The sequence below is a fragment of the Vitis vinifera genome, chromosome 14, assembly GCF_030704535.1.
Source record: "Vitis vinifera cultivar Pinot Noir 40024 chromosome 14, ASM3070453v1".
NCBI classification, from domain to species: Eukaryota; Viridiplantae; Streptophyta; class Magnoliopsida; order Vitales; family Vitaceae; genus Vitis; species Vitis vinifera.
The window spans coordinates 9,869,261-9,887,932 of NC_081818.1; the positions used below are offsets into that span (position 1 = coordinate 9,869,261).

At 39.3% G+C, this 18,672-nt stretch overlaps 1 protein-coding gene across 1 annotated transcript in view; it reads right to left on the minus strand.

The window, feature by feature from the left end:
- LOC100258649 (serine/threonine-protein phosphatase PP1) overlaps positions 1 to 18,672 on the minus strand; it is a 43,667-nt gene that overhangs the window by 20,134 nt on the left and 4,861 nt on the right. Inside the window, exons 2-3 of the mRNA XM_010661932.3 lie at positions 9,710 to 10,269; positions 9,117 to 9,383 (exon numbers count right to left, since the gene is read on the minus strand). Of these exons, the coding sequence (XP_010660234.1) occupies positions 9,117 to 9,383; positions 9,710 to 10,269 (827 nt within the window). The remainder of the gene's footprint in view (positions 1 to 9,116; positions 9,384 to 9,709; positions 10,270 to 18,672) is intronic.

The following is an 18,672-nucleotide window of genomic DNA, read 5'->3' on the forward strand; positions in this document are numbered from 1 at the left end:
TTCAGTAAGCTTGCATCTTTCAGCAAGTTTGTGGGGATGCCAATTGGTGGATTTAAAGGAGAAATCTTGGCCACTTAAGGAGGATAGAGCTTATGAAAAATGGGCAGCAAAGTCTCCAATATTGGGTTAAAAAGGAAATCTATCTTTGGGTCTAGATTTGAGATGGAGCTTCGCAAGCTGAAGTGCTTCATCAACTATAGTTTTGCTTTAGGCAAAGGGAGGAGTGGGAAGAGCAATTAGGAGTTGATCAAGGTTTGATGATCAAGCTTCGCATTCTTTCTTGGAATGTTAGAAGGGTTAAATGAGGGTAAAAATGGAAATTTGTTAAATCCTTGATTAAATCACAAATGACAAAACCTTGTGTGTTTACAAGAAACCAAGGTCTAGCAAATGACAGTACAAATTATGAGAAGTTTGGGTATGGGCAAATTCTTGGAATGGAGTGTTTTGTGGAAGCTAGAGGTCAGGTAAGGGAGACTTTAGTCTTTTAGGGCAATAAGGTGTTGGAGTTAATTGATATGAAGTGGGGTGCATTCAATCTCTTATTGATTCAAAAACTATGAGGACAACTTTGTCAAAATGTTTTTAAGGATGCATGGGATTGGTCCAAAATGGGGGGAGAGAGGAATTTTGGGTGAAAATGGTTGATGTAATATGGCTTTGGAATGACCTTAATGTATTAGAGGAGACTTCAATGTGATAAGATTCCTTGAGGGAAGGAGCAAATGTTTAAGATGCTCAACAGCAATGTGGCTCTTTTCAAAGATCACAAAGGAACTTCATTTGAGGGACATCTCTCTAGTTGGTAGTTCTATAACATGGACTAATGGGTTGAATAATTCATCTTCATCAAGGCTAGATCAATTCCTTGTTTCTAAAGAAAGGGGAACCACTTCAGTAGCTTAATTCGAGTGCCCTCCCAAGACTGATTTCCAACCTCACTCTCCCATTTTATTAGATGGAGGAGGGATAAGAAAGGGCAAAACACTCTTCAAGTTTGAAAATATGCGGCTGAAAGCGTAAGGGTTCCAAGACCTTGTTAGAAATTGGTGGGTATGATACAATATTAGCGGTTAATATAGCCACATCTTAGCATTCAAGCTAAAAGCATTAAAACATGATCTAAAATTATGGAATCGAGATGTATTTGAGAATGTCACTATCCATAAAGTTATAGCTTTAAATTAGATTAGTTTCTAGGATGCTAAGGAAGTCTTTCTTTCAACTGAGGAGGTTGAAGCTAGGAGGAAGGCAGTGGATAAGTTTAGAAAGTGGGCAACAATGGAAGAAGTCTTTTGGAGGAAAAAATCAAAAGATATATGACTAAAAATGGAGATAAAAATACAGAGTTCCTTCATAAAATGACTAATGCTCATTGAAGAAGAAAATATTTGACTAAAACTAGGGTGAATGGAGAAATGTTATTGGAAGATGTAGACATAAAGGAAAGAATGACAAGTGCTTTCTATAGTCTTCTTTTCGAGTTTGGAGCATAAAGGATAAATCTCAACGGGATGTTTAAAAGTTCGGGTAGAGAAGATTTAAAGTCCCTAGAGACTCCATTTTTTAAGGTGGTGGTCTATTCAACACTCTTAGTTTGTATAGGGATAAAGCCCATAGGGCTTTTTGGCCTTTTTTGGGGACTTTGTGAAAAAATGAGGTGATGGGATTTTTTGCATAGTTTTTTTAGTTAAGCTCTTTTAAAAGAAGCCTAAATGCCACTTTTATAGTGTTAGTCCCAAAAGGAACGGGGTGCAAAAGATTTTTTTTTTTTTTTTTTTTTGATAAGTAAGCAGATATTAGATTAAAAAGGCAAAAAGCCACACAGCATACAGGACGTATACAAAGCAGCCCAACCCAAAAACCAGAAGAAGCCCGCAACCATACCTACCCTCAAGTGGACGCGAGCCACTCTAGAAAACCTAAGAGTGAAGAGGACTCCTCTCCAGTATACACCCTAGCCCAACTCCACAGATTACATACAAAAGAATTTTTGAGTTTCTGTATAGATAAAAATCCCCCCCTAAAAGCTAATCTATTCCTATCCTTCCAAACCGTCCAAAAAATACACAACGGGATGGAAGTCCAAATCTTTTTCCTTTTTTTCCCCACAAAAGAACCCCTCCAACTGAAAAGCATATCTTTAATCGTTTCTGGAAACACCCACTGAATGCCAAACAAGGCTAGGACAATCTCCCAAAGAACCCGGACCACTGTACAATGTAGAAGAATGTGATTTACAGTTTCTTCTTCACACCCACACAAAAAACATCGGTTAGGGAACTGCCACCCCCTTTTTTAAAGCCTATCCAAGGTTAGGACCTTTCCCCACGTGGCCTCCCAAGCAAAAAACACAACTTTAGTTGGGACCTTGTCCACCCAAATGCCCTTATTCGGAAATACAATATCGTTTGAAGCAACTAGCAGATTGTAAGCCTCCTTAACCCTAAAGATGCCACTTCCCCCACCTTTCCAAAAAACCGAATCCTCCTCTGAAGAAATTTTGTAGTCCCTTAGCATATACAGCAAATTACCTACCAAATCCACCTCCCAATCATTAAAGTCTCTAGAGAAACTGATGTTCCAACTTCCTTGGCCAAAGCTAGGGTCCCATACTTCGTTAACCGTTGCATTCCTATGAGCTGCCAATTCGAATAAAAGGGGGAAAGTTTGGGACAGCGCTGCATTGCCGCACCAATGGTCAGTCCAGAACCTAACTTTGGTCCCTTTACCCACCTTGAACTCTATATTATCCCAACACCAATCAGCTTCCTTCAGAATCTCCTTCCAAACTCCCACTCCAAACGTCCCACGAGCCTCATTAGTCCTCCAACCAAGGCCCTCTTGACCAAACTTCTCCATAATCACCTTCTTCCAAAGCTTATCTTCTTCAAAGGCAAACCTCCATAACCATTTTCCCAGCAAAACCTTATTCAAAAGGGCAATCCTCCTAATGCCAAGACCCCCCTTCTCCTTTTGAGCACACACCACCTCCCAATTAATTAAGTGAACTTTCCTTTCCAAGCTTCCCCCTCTCCAAAGAAAGTCTCTTTGGAGCTTTTCAAGCCTTCTTGCCACCATCTTGGGCATTCGAAAGAGGGACAATTGGTAGATCGGCATGCTGGCCAGCGTGCTCTTAATGAGGGTAACCCTCCCACCTTTGGAAATATATTGCCTTTTCCACAAGGCTAATCTTCTCCTCATTTTCTCCTCCACCCCATCCCACATCGAGGAAGCCTTGTGAGGAACCCCTAACGGCAGCCCCAAATACACATTGGGCAAAGACCCCACCTTACAACCTAGCTCCACGGCCATCTCCTCAATCTCTTCCACTTTGCCAACTGGAATTAACTCACTTTTGGCTAGATTTATCCTTAACCCAGACGCAGCCTCGAACCAAGCCAGAATCCAGCTTAGAAAAGTCATGTTTTCTTTCCTTGCTTCACAAAAAATAATTGTGTCATCCGCAAAAAGCAAATGAGAGATATTTAGCTCCATCCTGCCCCTCCCCCAAAACCTGCAGCCTGAAAAGAAACCCCCGACAACAGCCCTTCTTAAAAGTGCACTAAGCACTTCCATACCCAAGACAAAAAGATAAGGAGAAAGGGGGTCTCCTTGACGCAACCCCTTGGTGCTTGAAAAGAAGCCTGCTGGCACTCCATTAACAAGAACAGAGAATTTGGCAGTTGAAATGCACCACCAAATCCACTCCATCCACCTAGCCCCAAAGCCCAATTTACGCAGAATCTTCATAAGAAAATCCCAACTTATGCTGTCATAGGCTTTTTCAATGTCCAGTTTACAAATCAACCCTTTCTCCTTACGTTTTTGCCAAGTATCAATCACCTCGTTAGCTATAAGCGAAGCATCCAATATTTGTCTCCCCTTCACAAACGCATTTTGGTCCAAAGAAACCACCCTTCCTAGGACCTTCTTCAGCCTATTTGCCAACACCTTAGCCAAAAGCTTGTACAAACCCACTAACAGGCTAATCGGCCGAAAGTCACCCAAATCCTCGGCGCCTCCTTTCTTTGGAATAAGAACCAAAAACGTTGTATTCAAGCTCTTAACAAAAGATCTTTGGTCATAAAATTCCTTGAATAGCTCCAAGATCTCCTCCTTCACAAAATCCCAGCATTCTTGCCAAAAAGCTACTGTAAACCCATCCGGGCCTGGGGCTTTGTCCCCATCCATCTCCAACAAGGCAGAATGTATTTCATCTTCAGAGAAAGGTAACTCCAGATTTCCAGCTTCTTGACTACTTAAATGACTTAGATGCAGCCCCTCTATGTCAGCTTTCCAGCCTGACTCTTCTGAGAGAAGCTGCTGAAAGGCATTAACAATCCCCTCCTTCACCTCCTGCTCCTCCGACAGCCATACCCCATTAATCTTGATTCTGTCCAATGTATTATTTCTTCGGTGTGCATTTGTCATTCGATGGAAGTAGCCTGTGTTCCTATCCCCTTCCTTTAACCAAAGTTCCCTAGACAATTGCCTCCAATGGAGTTCTTCCAGCAGCACCCACTTCTGATAGGTTTCCTTAGCTTCTTTCTTCAGCTCTATCTCCCTCTCTGAAAGGATCCTCTCACTTTCCACCCCATCCCAATGCTCTACTTGATGAAGAGCTAAGTTTTTGTTAACTTCCAACCGACCAAAAACATCCCTATTCCACACTTTGATCTTCTTCTTCAACTCCTTCAACTTTGAGGCCAGTCTGAAGCTGGCAGTCCCTCTCACCACAGTCTCCTGCCACCACCCCCGAAGCAAGTTCTTAAACCCAACAACTTTCAACCACATATTTTCGAACCTAAACGGAGAAGGACCCCTCCTAAGACCTCCGCACTCCAGCAAAATGGGAAAGTGGTCTGAAGTGGGTCTTGGCAGCCTGCTCTGAATCACCCCACTAAAATGATCAAGCCAATTCTGGGTCACCAAGAATCTGTCGAGTCTAGCCCACGACTGACTCCTCCTACCCCCATTCCAAGTACACCTCCCCCCTTGCAAAGGAAGGTCAGTCAGCTCAAGCTCGTCCACCATCTGGGCGAATCTTCTCATCGCCCCAGTAGTCCTTCCTTGCCTACTTCTTTCCCCTTGAAAAAGGGTGATATTGAAATCCCCCCCTAAGCACCAAGGAACATCCCAAAGGCCCCTAATCGCCCCTAGCTCCTCCCACAAACAATCCCTTTCCTCTCTAGAGAAAGGTCCATACACTCCTGTGAACATCCAAATTAAACCATCTTCTACATTCCGGACTCTACAGGAAATTGAGAATTGGCCCACCTCCACATCGAGCACGTCCAACGTCCTTTTATCCCAACAAACCAAAATCCCTCCTGCAGAGCCTGAAGCTTCTAAGGCCCCCCAACCTAGGAACCTACCCGTACCCAAGCTTCTCACCACACCCTCCGACATAGCTTGAATTTTTGTTTCTTGGAGGCAGAACACATCCACCCTCTGGCTTCTAATCAGGGCCTTAATCACCTTCCTTTTGGAACTATCATTAGCTCCACGGACATTCCAACTCAAAAGTCTTAACTTCATAGGACTTCTAAGATTTGACACCCTCTTCCTTGCCTACCACCAATCTGCCTTTTCCCTCCTTCGTAGTTGATAGAACACTCTAATCTCCTTAACTCCCTCTCAAATTTAGATTTTTCCAACAAAGACTTACTATGGATTCTTTCCCTTCTCTTTCTAATTTTAACCAGAAAATCCATGATCTCCTTCTCCAGTCCCTCTGTGGAAAACCCCAAGAAATTGCTGAATCTAACCAAATCGCTTTCCTCCCAACTGGCCTCCTCCCAATCTCTACCTTCTCGAGGCTTAGATTGATCTGGTCTCAATTCCGCTCCGCTTACTTCACTGCAACCGTTATTTGCCTCCACCAGCTCCCACCGAGTAACGGTTTTACCCTCCGTGAAACCCGAAGCATTGAGCATACCTAACGGCGTTTCCCCCTGGACGGTCTCACACACGGCCCCAGAATAGTCGTAATACTCCCTTTCAGGAGTCCGACCATGAAAAAAATAGAGAGGGGGAGAGAATCCAGAGACTAATGCTCCTTTAAGATTAAGAGCATTCCCATACCTCGAAGCTTCCTCAATTAAGGCCAAATCAGTCTTCGATTTCTCCACAGCTTGGATCTCTCTTTCAAATTGCTTACGTAAGCCATCCTTCTCCCAGAAAGTGGAAGACTCTGATACTGGCCATCCCAAGAAATTTGGATCTAGTCTCTTTGAAGAAGAGGCCTCTCCCACTTGGGCTTTGCCCTCTGGCCCTGAATGAGGCTGAGCCCTTACCAGCCCAAGATCCTCATTTAAACCGTTATCCTTGGCCTGCCCAGAATCCAATTAGTTAGGTGGATGTGAATGTGGGTGTTGGTGGGGGGGTGGGTTTGCATGATGGGAAAAGTGGTTTCAACTTCTCAACATGCATGTGTAAAAGGTAGACAAATCTTGGATGTGGTCTATTAGAGTGAATGATATGCATTATAGGCTCAAATCGTACAAGTTTAAGCTTTTAGGAAAATTGGTGGTTCAACATGGTATTAGAGCCTCACCTAGCAAAAGGTCATGTATTTGAACATCACTGCATGTTTATTTCCTCAATTTATTAAAAGCCTAAAAAAGGTTACTTTATTTCCCCAATTTATTAAGCCCACATATAAGCCCAAGGATGCTTACACATGAAGGAGAGAAAGATTTCAGAAATTGATTGCTATATAGAAGAGAAATGACTTATCAAAAGGAGGAAAGCTAACGCTGATTAAAAAAAAAAAATACTTTTCCTAGCCTACCAAGGGATTTTGTTTAGGGGCAGGTGCTTTGATGAAAAAGCCAACAAATTGGTTTAACAGTTTGCACAGACGAGGGAGGGGAGCTTGGGTTTTTTATTTTGATAGGTAAAAAGCAAACTATATTAAAAAGCGCTTGGAAAAGGCGCACCAAGTACACATGAAGTATACAAAATGCGCTAAAAGCAAGCAAAGGGAAAAGAGAAACAAACCAAAACCCAATACAAAAATAACACCCTATAGTTCTAGAAAAACAGAGGGCACTCATACATCCAACTTGCAGCCAACCAAATATGCTAACTCCTGACTAAACAGAGCCTACATCACTGCTACCTAACCTCGTAGCCACTCTTCACAACTCTAACCTAAACACTCAAAATCCACTTTCCACCCGCTCTTCCAGCTCCTCTCTTTTCCACTAAATTGATTGTAATTAACTAAGCTCTCTAACTTCCAAAGCTCCCTATCAAAACGAGATATAGACAAAGGTCTCCTCTTAATACTTGAGACCTCATTGTACGACCCTTTCTAGCTTCGAACTTCCTCAATAGGGAGACAACTTCCTTCTGAAAACCATCCATAGGTGATCCCAAAGTGTTGGCAAATCGGAGGGTTGGCCACGTCCATCAACTCCCCTTATGTTCGCCGTGGGCGCTTGGGTGAATGCACTATAAGGGTAAAGTATGCGCCTTTCCTAACAACAATTGTTTTTAGGAGAGTTAATAGCGCCTGAAGTCCTACAAGTGGTATCAGAGTCGAGGTCACTGGTTCGAACCCCAAGGGTGTCGCTGGGGGGGAGATTGTTGGCAGATCGGAGGGTTGGCCCCGTCCATCAACTCCCCTTGTGTTTGCCGTGGGCGCTTGGGTGAATGCACTATAAGGCTAGGGTATGTGTCTTTCCTAACAACAATTGCTTTTGGAAGAGTTGGTAGCGTCTGAGGTTCTACACAAAGACTTACTGAAGGAGATGAAATTCCTGAAAGAGGAGAAGCTCCCATCATCCAGCATGTTCTTATTGCTCCTAGAGCCCCCGCCTCACTACATAAATCAATGACCGCACACCCAACATTGTTGTAAGAATTTTTTGGAACATCCACTACCAGATCCTCATTGGAGAACATCCACAAAGGTCCATAACCACCTCCCTTGCTTTCTAAAGAAAACCCCTCGTCTTGTTCCTTCCATAGAATTATGCTCTTAGCCAAATCCATTAGCACACCCTCATCTTTGAAAATAGAAGAAGAAAAAGGAGAAATCCCACCCCTCAACAACAAAACAAAAGACGAGGCCTTACCTGTGAAACCTTCCACCTCACAGAAGAGAGCAACATCAGCATATAGCACTTGTTCATCAGTGATCTGTGTTGCTGCCAAGAAGCAAAGGCTTAAGGCAAGCTTCTGGACCATGTGTCCTTCACCTACCAGCAGAAGGAAGCCTCTTTAAAGAACCTTTGGGCTGGACCATGACAAGATCATGTGAGCCCTCAACAGGAACAGCTCAACACAAGGCAGAAAGGGGCTCTGTCTCCAACCGAAAAGGAATGGGCCAGAGAACAACATCCCAGGGAAAGGGGTCGATCCAGGTCAACAGACAGAGCAAGGCCTAAGGCACTCAGGGCCTCCCACCTCCTTGCCTGTAGGAGAAGGAGGCCTTGACACTGCTTGGCCCACCAGCCCAACTCAAGCCAAAAAAGGATGCCTAAAGACCATCCCCTCAACCTACCCACTAGCCTCCAAATATCTGCTGCAGGCAGAAAAAGCTGCGGCAACTGAAACTTAGGCAAAGGAGGGAAGCTTGGGTATTAGAAGTCCATCCAACCTTAACAAGACTCTTCTTGGTTGGTATTGATGATTTGTTACTGAGAGGAACTCTTTTTGGGAGAGCCAAAAGGGAGATTACAGCAAAGTGTGGAGAGAGAGAGGGGGGATGGTGCCTAAAAGAGGTGAGGGAAAGGTATGGATTGAGAGTATGGCAGGCTATCAGAAGCAGGTAGGAGGATGTTAATTGTAGAATCGGTTTTAGGGTGGGCAATGGGCAGAGGGTGCAATGGTAATCATTTGTGCTAGTCACACAAAACCTTAAAACATCTCAAGTTTGTTTATGTGATTCTACTAATGGAAATGTCAATTCAGCAGTACAATAGTAAATTTATTAACAGCATAGACAACATACATACCTATTACTTAACATCCTGCAAGCCAATGACAATCACAAACAGTCAAAGTGGTAACAAGGCTAAAGAATCAGAAAATTATCAAATAGTTTCTCATCATGCCCACAATAAGAATCAGCTGATGTCTTTTAACCAAAAGGTTGTGTTTACCTTGACTCCAGTTGGAGTGTTTCCTGGCTTAGTTGTAGTTGTGCTCCCAAAGACTTCTGGAGAATTTCCAGGCTTAGTGGTAGTAGTGCTTCCAAAGCTGAACTTTAACTTCTTAACTGCAGGTTTTAATATTTGGAAAGAGCACATTAGAGTGTCGTCCACACTCATCATGGCACCAGCATTATCAAACTCCCCACAATAATTAGGCGCCGAAAATATGGTTACAAGTTGCCGGTTTGCAAAGAATTCATAACCATCCTCTACAACCTGCAAATTAATTTTATCTTAGAAAAACCTCTATGAAAATTGAAGTCCTAATGAGTAATAAGTAATAAGCTCCTCACATCCATTACAGTCAAATCTTATGTAGAATAGGCCAATGCCAAGAACATGGTTCTAACTTGTAAGTGAAGAAATGAATCTTCTTAAAGGAAATCTTTACTATTAAATATTGGGAATACCAATGACAGACATGTTTTGGCTCCAATCAGTATATTCTCTACAATCCTACAAGTAGTAGAGTAGATGATATGAACTCAACTGCTTATAATATAGGTATGAAATAAACAACTACTGACAATCAAGTTTGATACCTGATGAGCACGACAAACAAGGTCCAGATCATGCTTCTCAAGAAACTCTGTCACTTTGTCAGGGCCGAATGTATAAGAAACTCCCCTGTCATTCATTCCCCAACCTTGAATATCGTTACTGGGATCTGACCAGAGAAGATCACAGAGCAATCCTGTGTCTGGTACATCAGTTGGGCGTTGTAAATTTCTAATCTGATCCAAATTATGCAAATCAGGGGAAAGTCCCCCATGCATGCAGAGAATTTTATCATCAATCCGGGCTGCCACTGGCAGACAATTAAAACAATCAGTGAAGATCTTCCACAACCTGACATTAAATCTTCTCTTACACTCATCATAAAATCCGTATATACGGTTTATAGATGCACATTCATGGTTTCCTCTCAAGAGGAAGAAGTTTTCAGGATATCTTATTTTATATGCAAGGAGAAGACATATAGTCTCTAGGCTTTGCTTGCCGCGATCTACGTAATCCCCCAAAAATAAGTAATTGGCTTGAGGAGGGAATCCACCATAGTCGAAAAGCCTTAAAAGATCCGAATATTGACCATGTATATCACCTGGGTGTCAAAAAGAAAATATGTCAAATACATTGCCAAAGTTATCTTTTTTTTCCATTAACACCAATGTCAGATCATATGATGAAAGAACCATGTATTCCACAGGTCAGTTTAATGCTGTCATCACTTGTCAACTGGGAGGAGCAGATGTGCATCCATTGGAACACACATAGGGAAATGAGAAGTTCAAAACAAAAAACGTCAAAGCTATATCAGGCAACCAGCACAAAATATGTAGAAATTCCAAGCTGAAGCATTAGCTAGTTAAGCAGAAAACTGATGTACTTGCCAATCTTAAGTATCACAAGTCACAACAAATTTTCTAACTTTTCACAAGCAATACCAAATTGGAAAAATATGATCCTGCAATAGCAATTACACACTTGGCAAGCAAAAAAGATTTTTCCATGTTCACTTATAGAAGGTTGCTGGACTGCCAAGGCATATAAAAAATCACTACAAAACCCCTATCAGGAGTGGGTGAAGCCACAAAGCCAACAAATTACCAACAAGAAGAAGAAACTCATGGACATGCTTCAATTTCCAACAAAGCTCCAGACCCAGTTTGTTAAAGATCCCCTTCTGCACATATGGACCACCAGGATTACACTGATGTTCCAAAAGAACCACCAATCCAAGTAATTGGGACAATCAGATGTCTGCTGATTCCAACAAATTAATAAATAAACAAAATCTCTTCCATATAAGAAAAAGTCAAATTTGAAAATAAAATATCTCTTAACAGTTTTTTTTTTTTTTTTGTTAATAAAGTTACTTTTCTCTAATAACATTCTACTTCATGCCAAGTTGACATATAACTTGAGTCATTTCCATGTCTGTTTAGGACTTAGAATATAGTGTATCCTATTTCCGCTACAGCCTGAATTTGAGTCATTTCCATGTCTGCAGGGATCTCCATACAACAGGCAGCTCAGGAAAGTCTCTCACAATCTCACATATCTAAAAGTAACCAAGATAAAACTAACCTTTTCTCTACTAACCTAACCCCATTTAAAAGGCAACAAGAAAATGTTAGTGAAATCTCCAGTGAGGTTGCTGAAAATCCATCCAATCTCAATAGACCAAAGGAGAGAAGTGTTCCAATATGGAAAAGAAGAAAATATGCAGTGGAGCACTCTAAGCTATGTCTTCCCAATGGGATGGGGAAATAAGCTAGTAGGGCACTCCAAGATAACGAGGAAATATGCTAGGTGCCAGCAGGCCACTCCAAGATATGTCTTTTATTATTATTATTATTATTATTATTATTATTATTATTATTATTATTAGAAGCAAACCATTCTTGATATGAATATCACATACAAACAAAAGATGGGAAATCCTTGCAAAAATATAAAAGATGATTAAAAGAAGAGGAAATACCTAAGAGAAGCAGAACGTTCTGTAAATCAAAGACGAAACAAGAGCACGTAAAATATAGCAACAATATACAATTTAAAGGGATAAAAAATCCCTTACAAAAGAAACCAGCTGGTTGACTCCATGTTTAGCCGATCAAAGGGACCAAGAGAAGGAATCCAAGCTGCTAACTAGGTCTAAGATTTGATGGAGCCACACATTGTGCTTCCAAAGACCTCTCTTTGACTTAGTCACTCATGAAATCACCATGGCAGAATCTCCCTCCCACCAATAAATTGGAAAGATTCAATGCCCTAGCCTGTAATAACCCTCCAAAAGAGCTAAGATCTTGCCACATTCCTCTCCTAGTTGTTTTGAGAAGGATCTCAACATTGTACCATGGTGATACCTAATTACATTTCCAATCCCCAACTAGCTTGGGTTGCCTAGAGCACACCCATTGAAGTTTAAGTTAATCAAAGCCACTAGCAGTGAAGCATACACTGAAAGTATCTTACAGCCTACCCTCTTTGGCTTGCAAACCATGTTCTAATTAACCTATAGAATGTTCAAGAAGCACCCTCAAAAGATATAGAGGAAGAAACCCAGGAGGAATAGTAAAAATGTATCAAATCCCAAACAGATTCTAAGGTCCTCAATTTATTGTCAAAAATTATGGCATTCCTCTCCCTCTAAGTTATTCATAAACAAGGTAAGGCAAGCCATATGCCAAAGTTACTTCAGGAGTATCCTCAAATCCTCTAGAAGATATAAGTAACATATTTGTCACACCCTTAGGAGTAGCCTAATCTATCCCAGCAAAGTCAAAGGATTATTACTCTTTAGGCACATAACACAATGATCCAAGTTGAAATCCTTGAAAAGCCTCCCCATTGTAGCAAATCATTGGTGCTTACTTCCTTATTAGCCACCAGTCATGAAAAAGCCTTAACCTTAAAAGGGACTTTGGATTTCCAAATGAAGATGGCATGAAAAGAAGGGTTCAAAATTGAAGAATTAGAAAGAGCTAAAAGAAAGACTTCATAGAAAATAAGTCTAAGGAAGTTGATTACCAAACTCTCATCTGGGATTGAAAGCAATAAATATACAAGGATAAGAAAAGACATGAGAAGGTCAGGCTTGCTAATTTCTTGATCAATGAGGTTGCAATGAAAATTGAAGTTCCAATCCAAACAGGAAGAAGAATCATCCAGAATGGATGAAAACCTCTAACTCCCATAGTTCTGAAAAGGTTAGGAAATTGAGGGCAAAGTGGCTAGTCCCTTCACCACAAGTATTCCCAAAAATGAAACTTTGTACCATCACTAACAAAAAAATAAGTACAATTGGAAAAATCAGAGAAAACTTATGAAACGGCTTTCCAAGGGCATTACTAGAACTACTTGTGATAGAGACAAGTGGCAGCCACCTTTAAAAGTTTATTAGAGGCGCAAAGGAGTGGGCTCTAAGGCCCAAGCTTTAATTTGGCACTCTCTGGATGATAATGGGCTTAGTTGGGATCTTATATAAGTCAATATGGGTTCAGCCTAGAAAGTACTTTCAGAAATTAAGTTATGGGCTTAGATGGTGTTTGTTTTTTTGGCTTTTTGCTGAAAGTAATTTAGTTTTATAATTTAGGTTGTTTGTTTTTCTACTTTTTTATGACTTATTATAAACTTTTTACTAAATAGAAAAAGCCAAAATATGTAGCTTTTTCTAAATAGAAAAAATAACATAATGGTTTTTTTTACTTTTTAATACTTAATAGAAATAAAATACTACAAAAACAAACAACCTAATATTTAACACTATTAAGCATTAAGGTTCTATTTAGAATTAAGTAAAAAAACAAACACCACTTTAGTCAATGGTTATAAGTTACCATTTTCAGTCATTATTATTGTCATTTTCCAACAGTCTTTAATGTGGTCAGTAATCATTCCAAGTTTGTCATTTTCAAGTTGCATTTACTGTGTCTAGTTCCAAGGAGTTATAAGTCCCTAGAAAAGTCTTATATGGTAGTTGATTAGTCTTTTGGAAGGAATCAATGAACGAATGAATTTTCAGCAGCCAATTTTTTTTTTTGTTTGTGTGATGCAAATAATACTTTTTGTGAAGCCTAAGGTTTCTAGGAGTGATTCCTAAGGTCCTTTCAATTATAGTCTCCTAGTATTTTACTTTCTGTACTGCATCAACTTGACTAGAGTGTTACCATTCCTAACAGTGGAAGTATGTCCATAAAGATCATCATAAAACATTATTCTCCCTCAGAAACCAACACAACCACTGTCCTAAGAGAATTCTATTCTTTAAAGATATCTTCCCCAAACTAACTCCCCCTACTTATTGAGATTACACACTTGGTCTCAACTAATGAGATAGTCCTCCTTTCCACACCAACTCCTAATCAAAGAAAATATTTCTATAATTTCTCAATCTTAAATGCTTGTTTGGAAGGGATCTTAAATGGGAATGTGAGATATGCAAGACTGTACCAAGGTTATTATGTCGCCTAGAGACTAGACAATTTTTTTCCATCCATCCAATCTTCAGGAAATCCTATCAAGAACCAAGGCCCAAAATGAAGTGGCTCTAGGGTTCCCAACCTTCCCTCCCCCCAAGGGAGACCCAAACACAGAAAAGGCCAATTTGAGGCTTCACACCCTAGCAAGGTAGCCAAACCTGTGATACAACTCTGATTCTGGTTGATACCTAAAAGGGTGCTCTTCTTTAGCTTAATCTTAAGACTTGAAATGTGCCCAAAGACCAACAAAATAAGATTAAAGTTTTGTAAATCTTTTGTTCTAGCTCTTGAGAAAAAAATGTAGTGTCAATTGTAAACTGCAAATAAAAAACCCTAATTCTACTTCTACCAACCAAAAAACTTTCCAACATGTTATGCTGGTCAGCTTTCACCAAGAACACTCAAAACATCAACCACAATAGTGAAAAAGGGTAAGAGCAAATCTACTTGTCTTAACCCTCTAAAAACTTACTCCAACTTTTAGCACAACAATTTATTAAAATGGCAAAAAAAACCAAATAACCCCTAATCCAACTCCACCGCCTTTTCTTTCTAAAGCATTGTCCACATGATCATAAAAAATTTAAAATTAATCTCGAAAATCACATCCTCCTCACCTAAGCATCTTTCCTCATCCACTAATTCATTTGCTGCTAAAATTTCATCTAGAATCTATAATGCAATGTGAAAAGACAAGAAGGCACTCCAAAGTAAGGAGGAGGAAATATGCCAGCAGAGCACAAGCTATGCCTTGTCAAAAGAAAAGGAGGACGAAAGAGAATTTCAAGCTTTGCTTTGCCAAAATGCAAAATTTGCCAACCTTCATCATTTTGGTTACAATCAACAACCCCACCATCTCTCTTTGCATATGACTTGCATGTTAGAGTTAGGAGCTTTATAAGATTTCTTCTTTAGAAGCATATCTAATAATATGCTTTTTTTTAATCAGAAACAAAAGATATATTAATTATGAAAAAAAGTACAAGAGAAGGATCAGAGGTCCTTCCCACAAAATACAGAATACTGATCAAAGTAAGCCTAACCACCTCCACCATACAAAGAGAACTATAGATAAAGGTATAGGTCGCTTAAGAATACAGAAAGGTAACATTTCCTCAAAACTGGACTCAACTTCTCTCATTGTTATCCACCACATTCGAATTACAAACCAAAAGCCTACTGAGTTGAACAACATTGAGTGGAACGCCTCTAAAGACGATGGTACAAGAAGCCCACAGGGAGGAATAGAAGTGAAGTAGATACTAAATCATCTCTTCCTTTCTCCACTTTTCCTTAAAAATCCTAACATTTCTCTCGTCATACAATCCAAAGCATAGTGAGGCAAATGATTAGCCAAAAGGTCTTGCCTCTAATGGAACTCCCCAAAATTTAAATGAGATGATCATCATGTCATATATACTCCTGTGCGGAACCTAATCCATCTTTACTAAATTAAAAAGCTTGTGCCAAAATCCCAATGTTAACAAGCAATATAGAAAGAGATGATCAATTGATTCTCCACTTCCCAAGCATAAGATGCACCAATGAGGACCAAGTAACTTGTAAGGTTTTCTCAACTGTAGCATGTCATTGGTGTTTACCTTCTTGTGCACCACTAACCTTTGATGAAGCTTTTGATTTCCATAAAAATTTGGCTAGAAAGAATGGGATTGGATTTGATAAATTACTAAGAATAAACTTGAAGATGATAAAGACTAAACTCCTACCGCAAATGGATACAAGTGCACATCAGTAAGTGAGGACATGAGCCTTTCAAGGTTTTCAATTTCCAGATCGATGAGATTGTGATAGAAATTAAGGTTCCACGCTAGTGAAGAGAAGGTACCAAGGAAAGTTGATATAGTGAGATTTTTCACTGTAATAACTTTATAAAGACTTAGAAATTATGAACACAATAGCAGATTTCTCCACCACAAATCTTCCCAGAAATGAATCCTCGCCCCACCACCCACTATAAAGCGAGTGTGTGAAGAAAAGTTTTGGAACCTCCAGAGCCACTTCCCTAAGAGAGCATGATTGCTTATAGAAGTCTTCTCAATCCCCAAACATCCAAACTCTTTTGGCCTACACACTATATCCCAATTGATAAGATGATCCTTTTTACCCTCCCCAATCCCCAACCAAAGAAAACCTCTTTGCAGTTTTTCAATCTTTAAAGCTATTGATGTTGGGATCTTGAAAAGATATAAAAAAATAGCTAGGGATGTGAGACAAGCAAGACTAAACTAGAGTTATACACTCCCCCACACCACAAAAAATATAAAAAGGCTTTTTTCCATCCATCCTGTCTCCTCGAGATTCTATCAACCATTGAATCCCAAAACCCACTTGCCTTATGATTCCTTCCTAATGGAAGTCCCAAAAAAGATAAGAATAATTTTGAAACTTTGCAATCAAGCATTGAGGCCAACTTAGATACTAGATCCTAACTTATATTAATACCAGAGAGAGTGCTCTTTTGTAAATTGATCTTAAGCCCTGACATTTCCCCAAAAACCAAAAGGATCAACTTGAGCTTCTGCAGATTTTCCAAAGAGGCTCTAAAGAAGAAAATTGTGTCGTTTACAAATTGTAAAAGAGACACTATAGTCCTATTCCAGCGCACTATGAAACCCTCTAATAAACCGCTTTCCTTTGTTGTGATCATCATCCTACTTAGGGCATCCACTGCAATGGTGAAAAGGAAAGGAAAGGAAAGGAAAAGGAGGGTCTCTTTGCCTTAAACCTCTACTTGTCTTAACCCAACCTTTAGCATTTCCATTTACAAGGATTGCAAAAATGGCCAACAAGCAACCCCTAATCCAAGAAGAAAAAAACAAAACAAGATAAAGAAAAAAAGGGAAAAAAAAAAACATTTCATAGATGCGAATTTTTAAGTAGAAGCAAACGATAATAAATCCTTAATAAAATATGAAGGATGATAAAAAAAATATTAAAAAATAAATAAGAGGAGCAAGGTAGCAACGCAAAATGAAGGATAAAACAAGAACATATATAATGGATAAACAATGTACTCTCAATGTACTACTCAATGGTGTAAAAAATCCCCTACAAAAGAAACCCTCATATTGGCTCCACATTTTGCTAATTAATCTACAGTATCATTAGTTGAACGTAAGGACAAGAAAAAGAACAGCCTAAACCTAAACTATGGAGGAACGTTAGAACCTAAACAAGATAATGAAGGGCATGGACTAGAAGTTGGACTAGTGATCAAATTTTGGTAGGAGTTAGAATGATTACTGTTAATTTCAATACCATCATCTAGTTCTTAGTGAGATTCTGAAGAGATGAAGAGAACCAAGCCTATCCTTCTCTCTCTGTTTGGATCCTAAATGAGAGAAAAGTTAATAAAATTCAAACTATACTCACCCAACTAATAGTGAAGAATGCAAGTGGACAAAGAAACTTTCAGCTTCTTTTTCTTTTATAACTCTAAATTCCAAATCATTAACACCCTAAATTACCTACTAAACAAAGGCTTAAGCACTTGATGGACTGTCCCACCACACAAGGAATCAATAAAACTTGCAACTTATTGATCTATATTGATGCCTAACAATCATAAATCACTTTAGAAGGGTTGTCATTACAGATTTCTCAAGGCATTTCAAAGTAAGATTGGATTCAACTCTTCCCTTCATCCCATGAATAGGAAAAAATGGTAATAGTAGCAAACTGTAAGTGAAACATAAAATCATCTCTTTTCCTAACAAAGAACTTTCTATAAACACCACTCTCCCTACTGCGCATCCACCCGAAAAGACAAACCAAAAAAATAGAAAAAAACAAAAATAAATAAATAAAACCAAAACAACTATACAACAAACACAAATGACAACTAAAAATGTTTTATATGCATTAGCCCCTCAATGTTAGGTTCCTTAGGAGGGGTAGATGTCCCACGAAGCACTTACCATATTCAGTTGGAGAGGATTTGAGCTTAGATCTCATGTAGGCTAGCCACCAAGCTAACAAGCCTATGATCTTTAGATATAATGAGGATAAATGTACAAGATCTATTCAAGAATGGAAGGAAAGAATTTAAAAATAAAAAATAATAAAAATAAAAATAAAAAGTCCTAAGTTAATTAAGGGTATTCAGGTAATTTTGCAGTTGTTTAGCTATCATGATTAGTTAATAGTTGGTATTTGAGTTTTATTTAAAACTTGAGAAGTTTTTGAATTCTCTTTAAAGGAAATTCTAAACTTTCTATTTTCTAATATTTCTATTTTGAGTCCTTAGAAAGTAGTCTTCTTTATCAAAACATCGATGATCAATAACATTAAGCTTCCTTTGCATTCCTTGCAATTCTCAATGGTATTCCATTGATTTTCTTCTAGGTGAGATTCCTAGAAGGTCTCAATGAGATTCTTAGGTTATATCTCTTCTACTTTATCTCTCTTTTCTTATATTTTACATGACTTTTCTCCATTGTTATAATTTTTTATTCCTCATTCCTCTCCTTAAACTCTAACCCACGTAATTATAGACAACC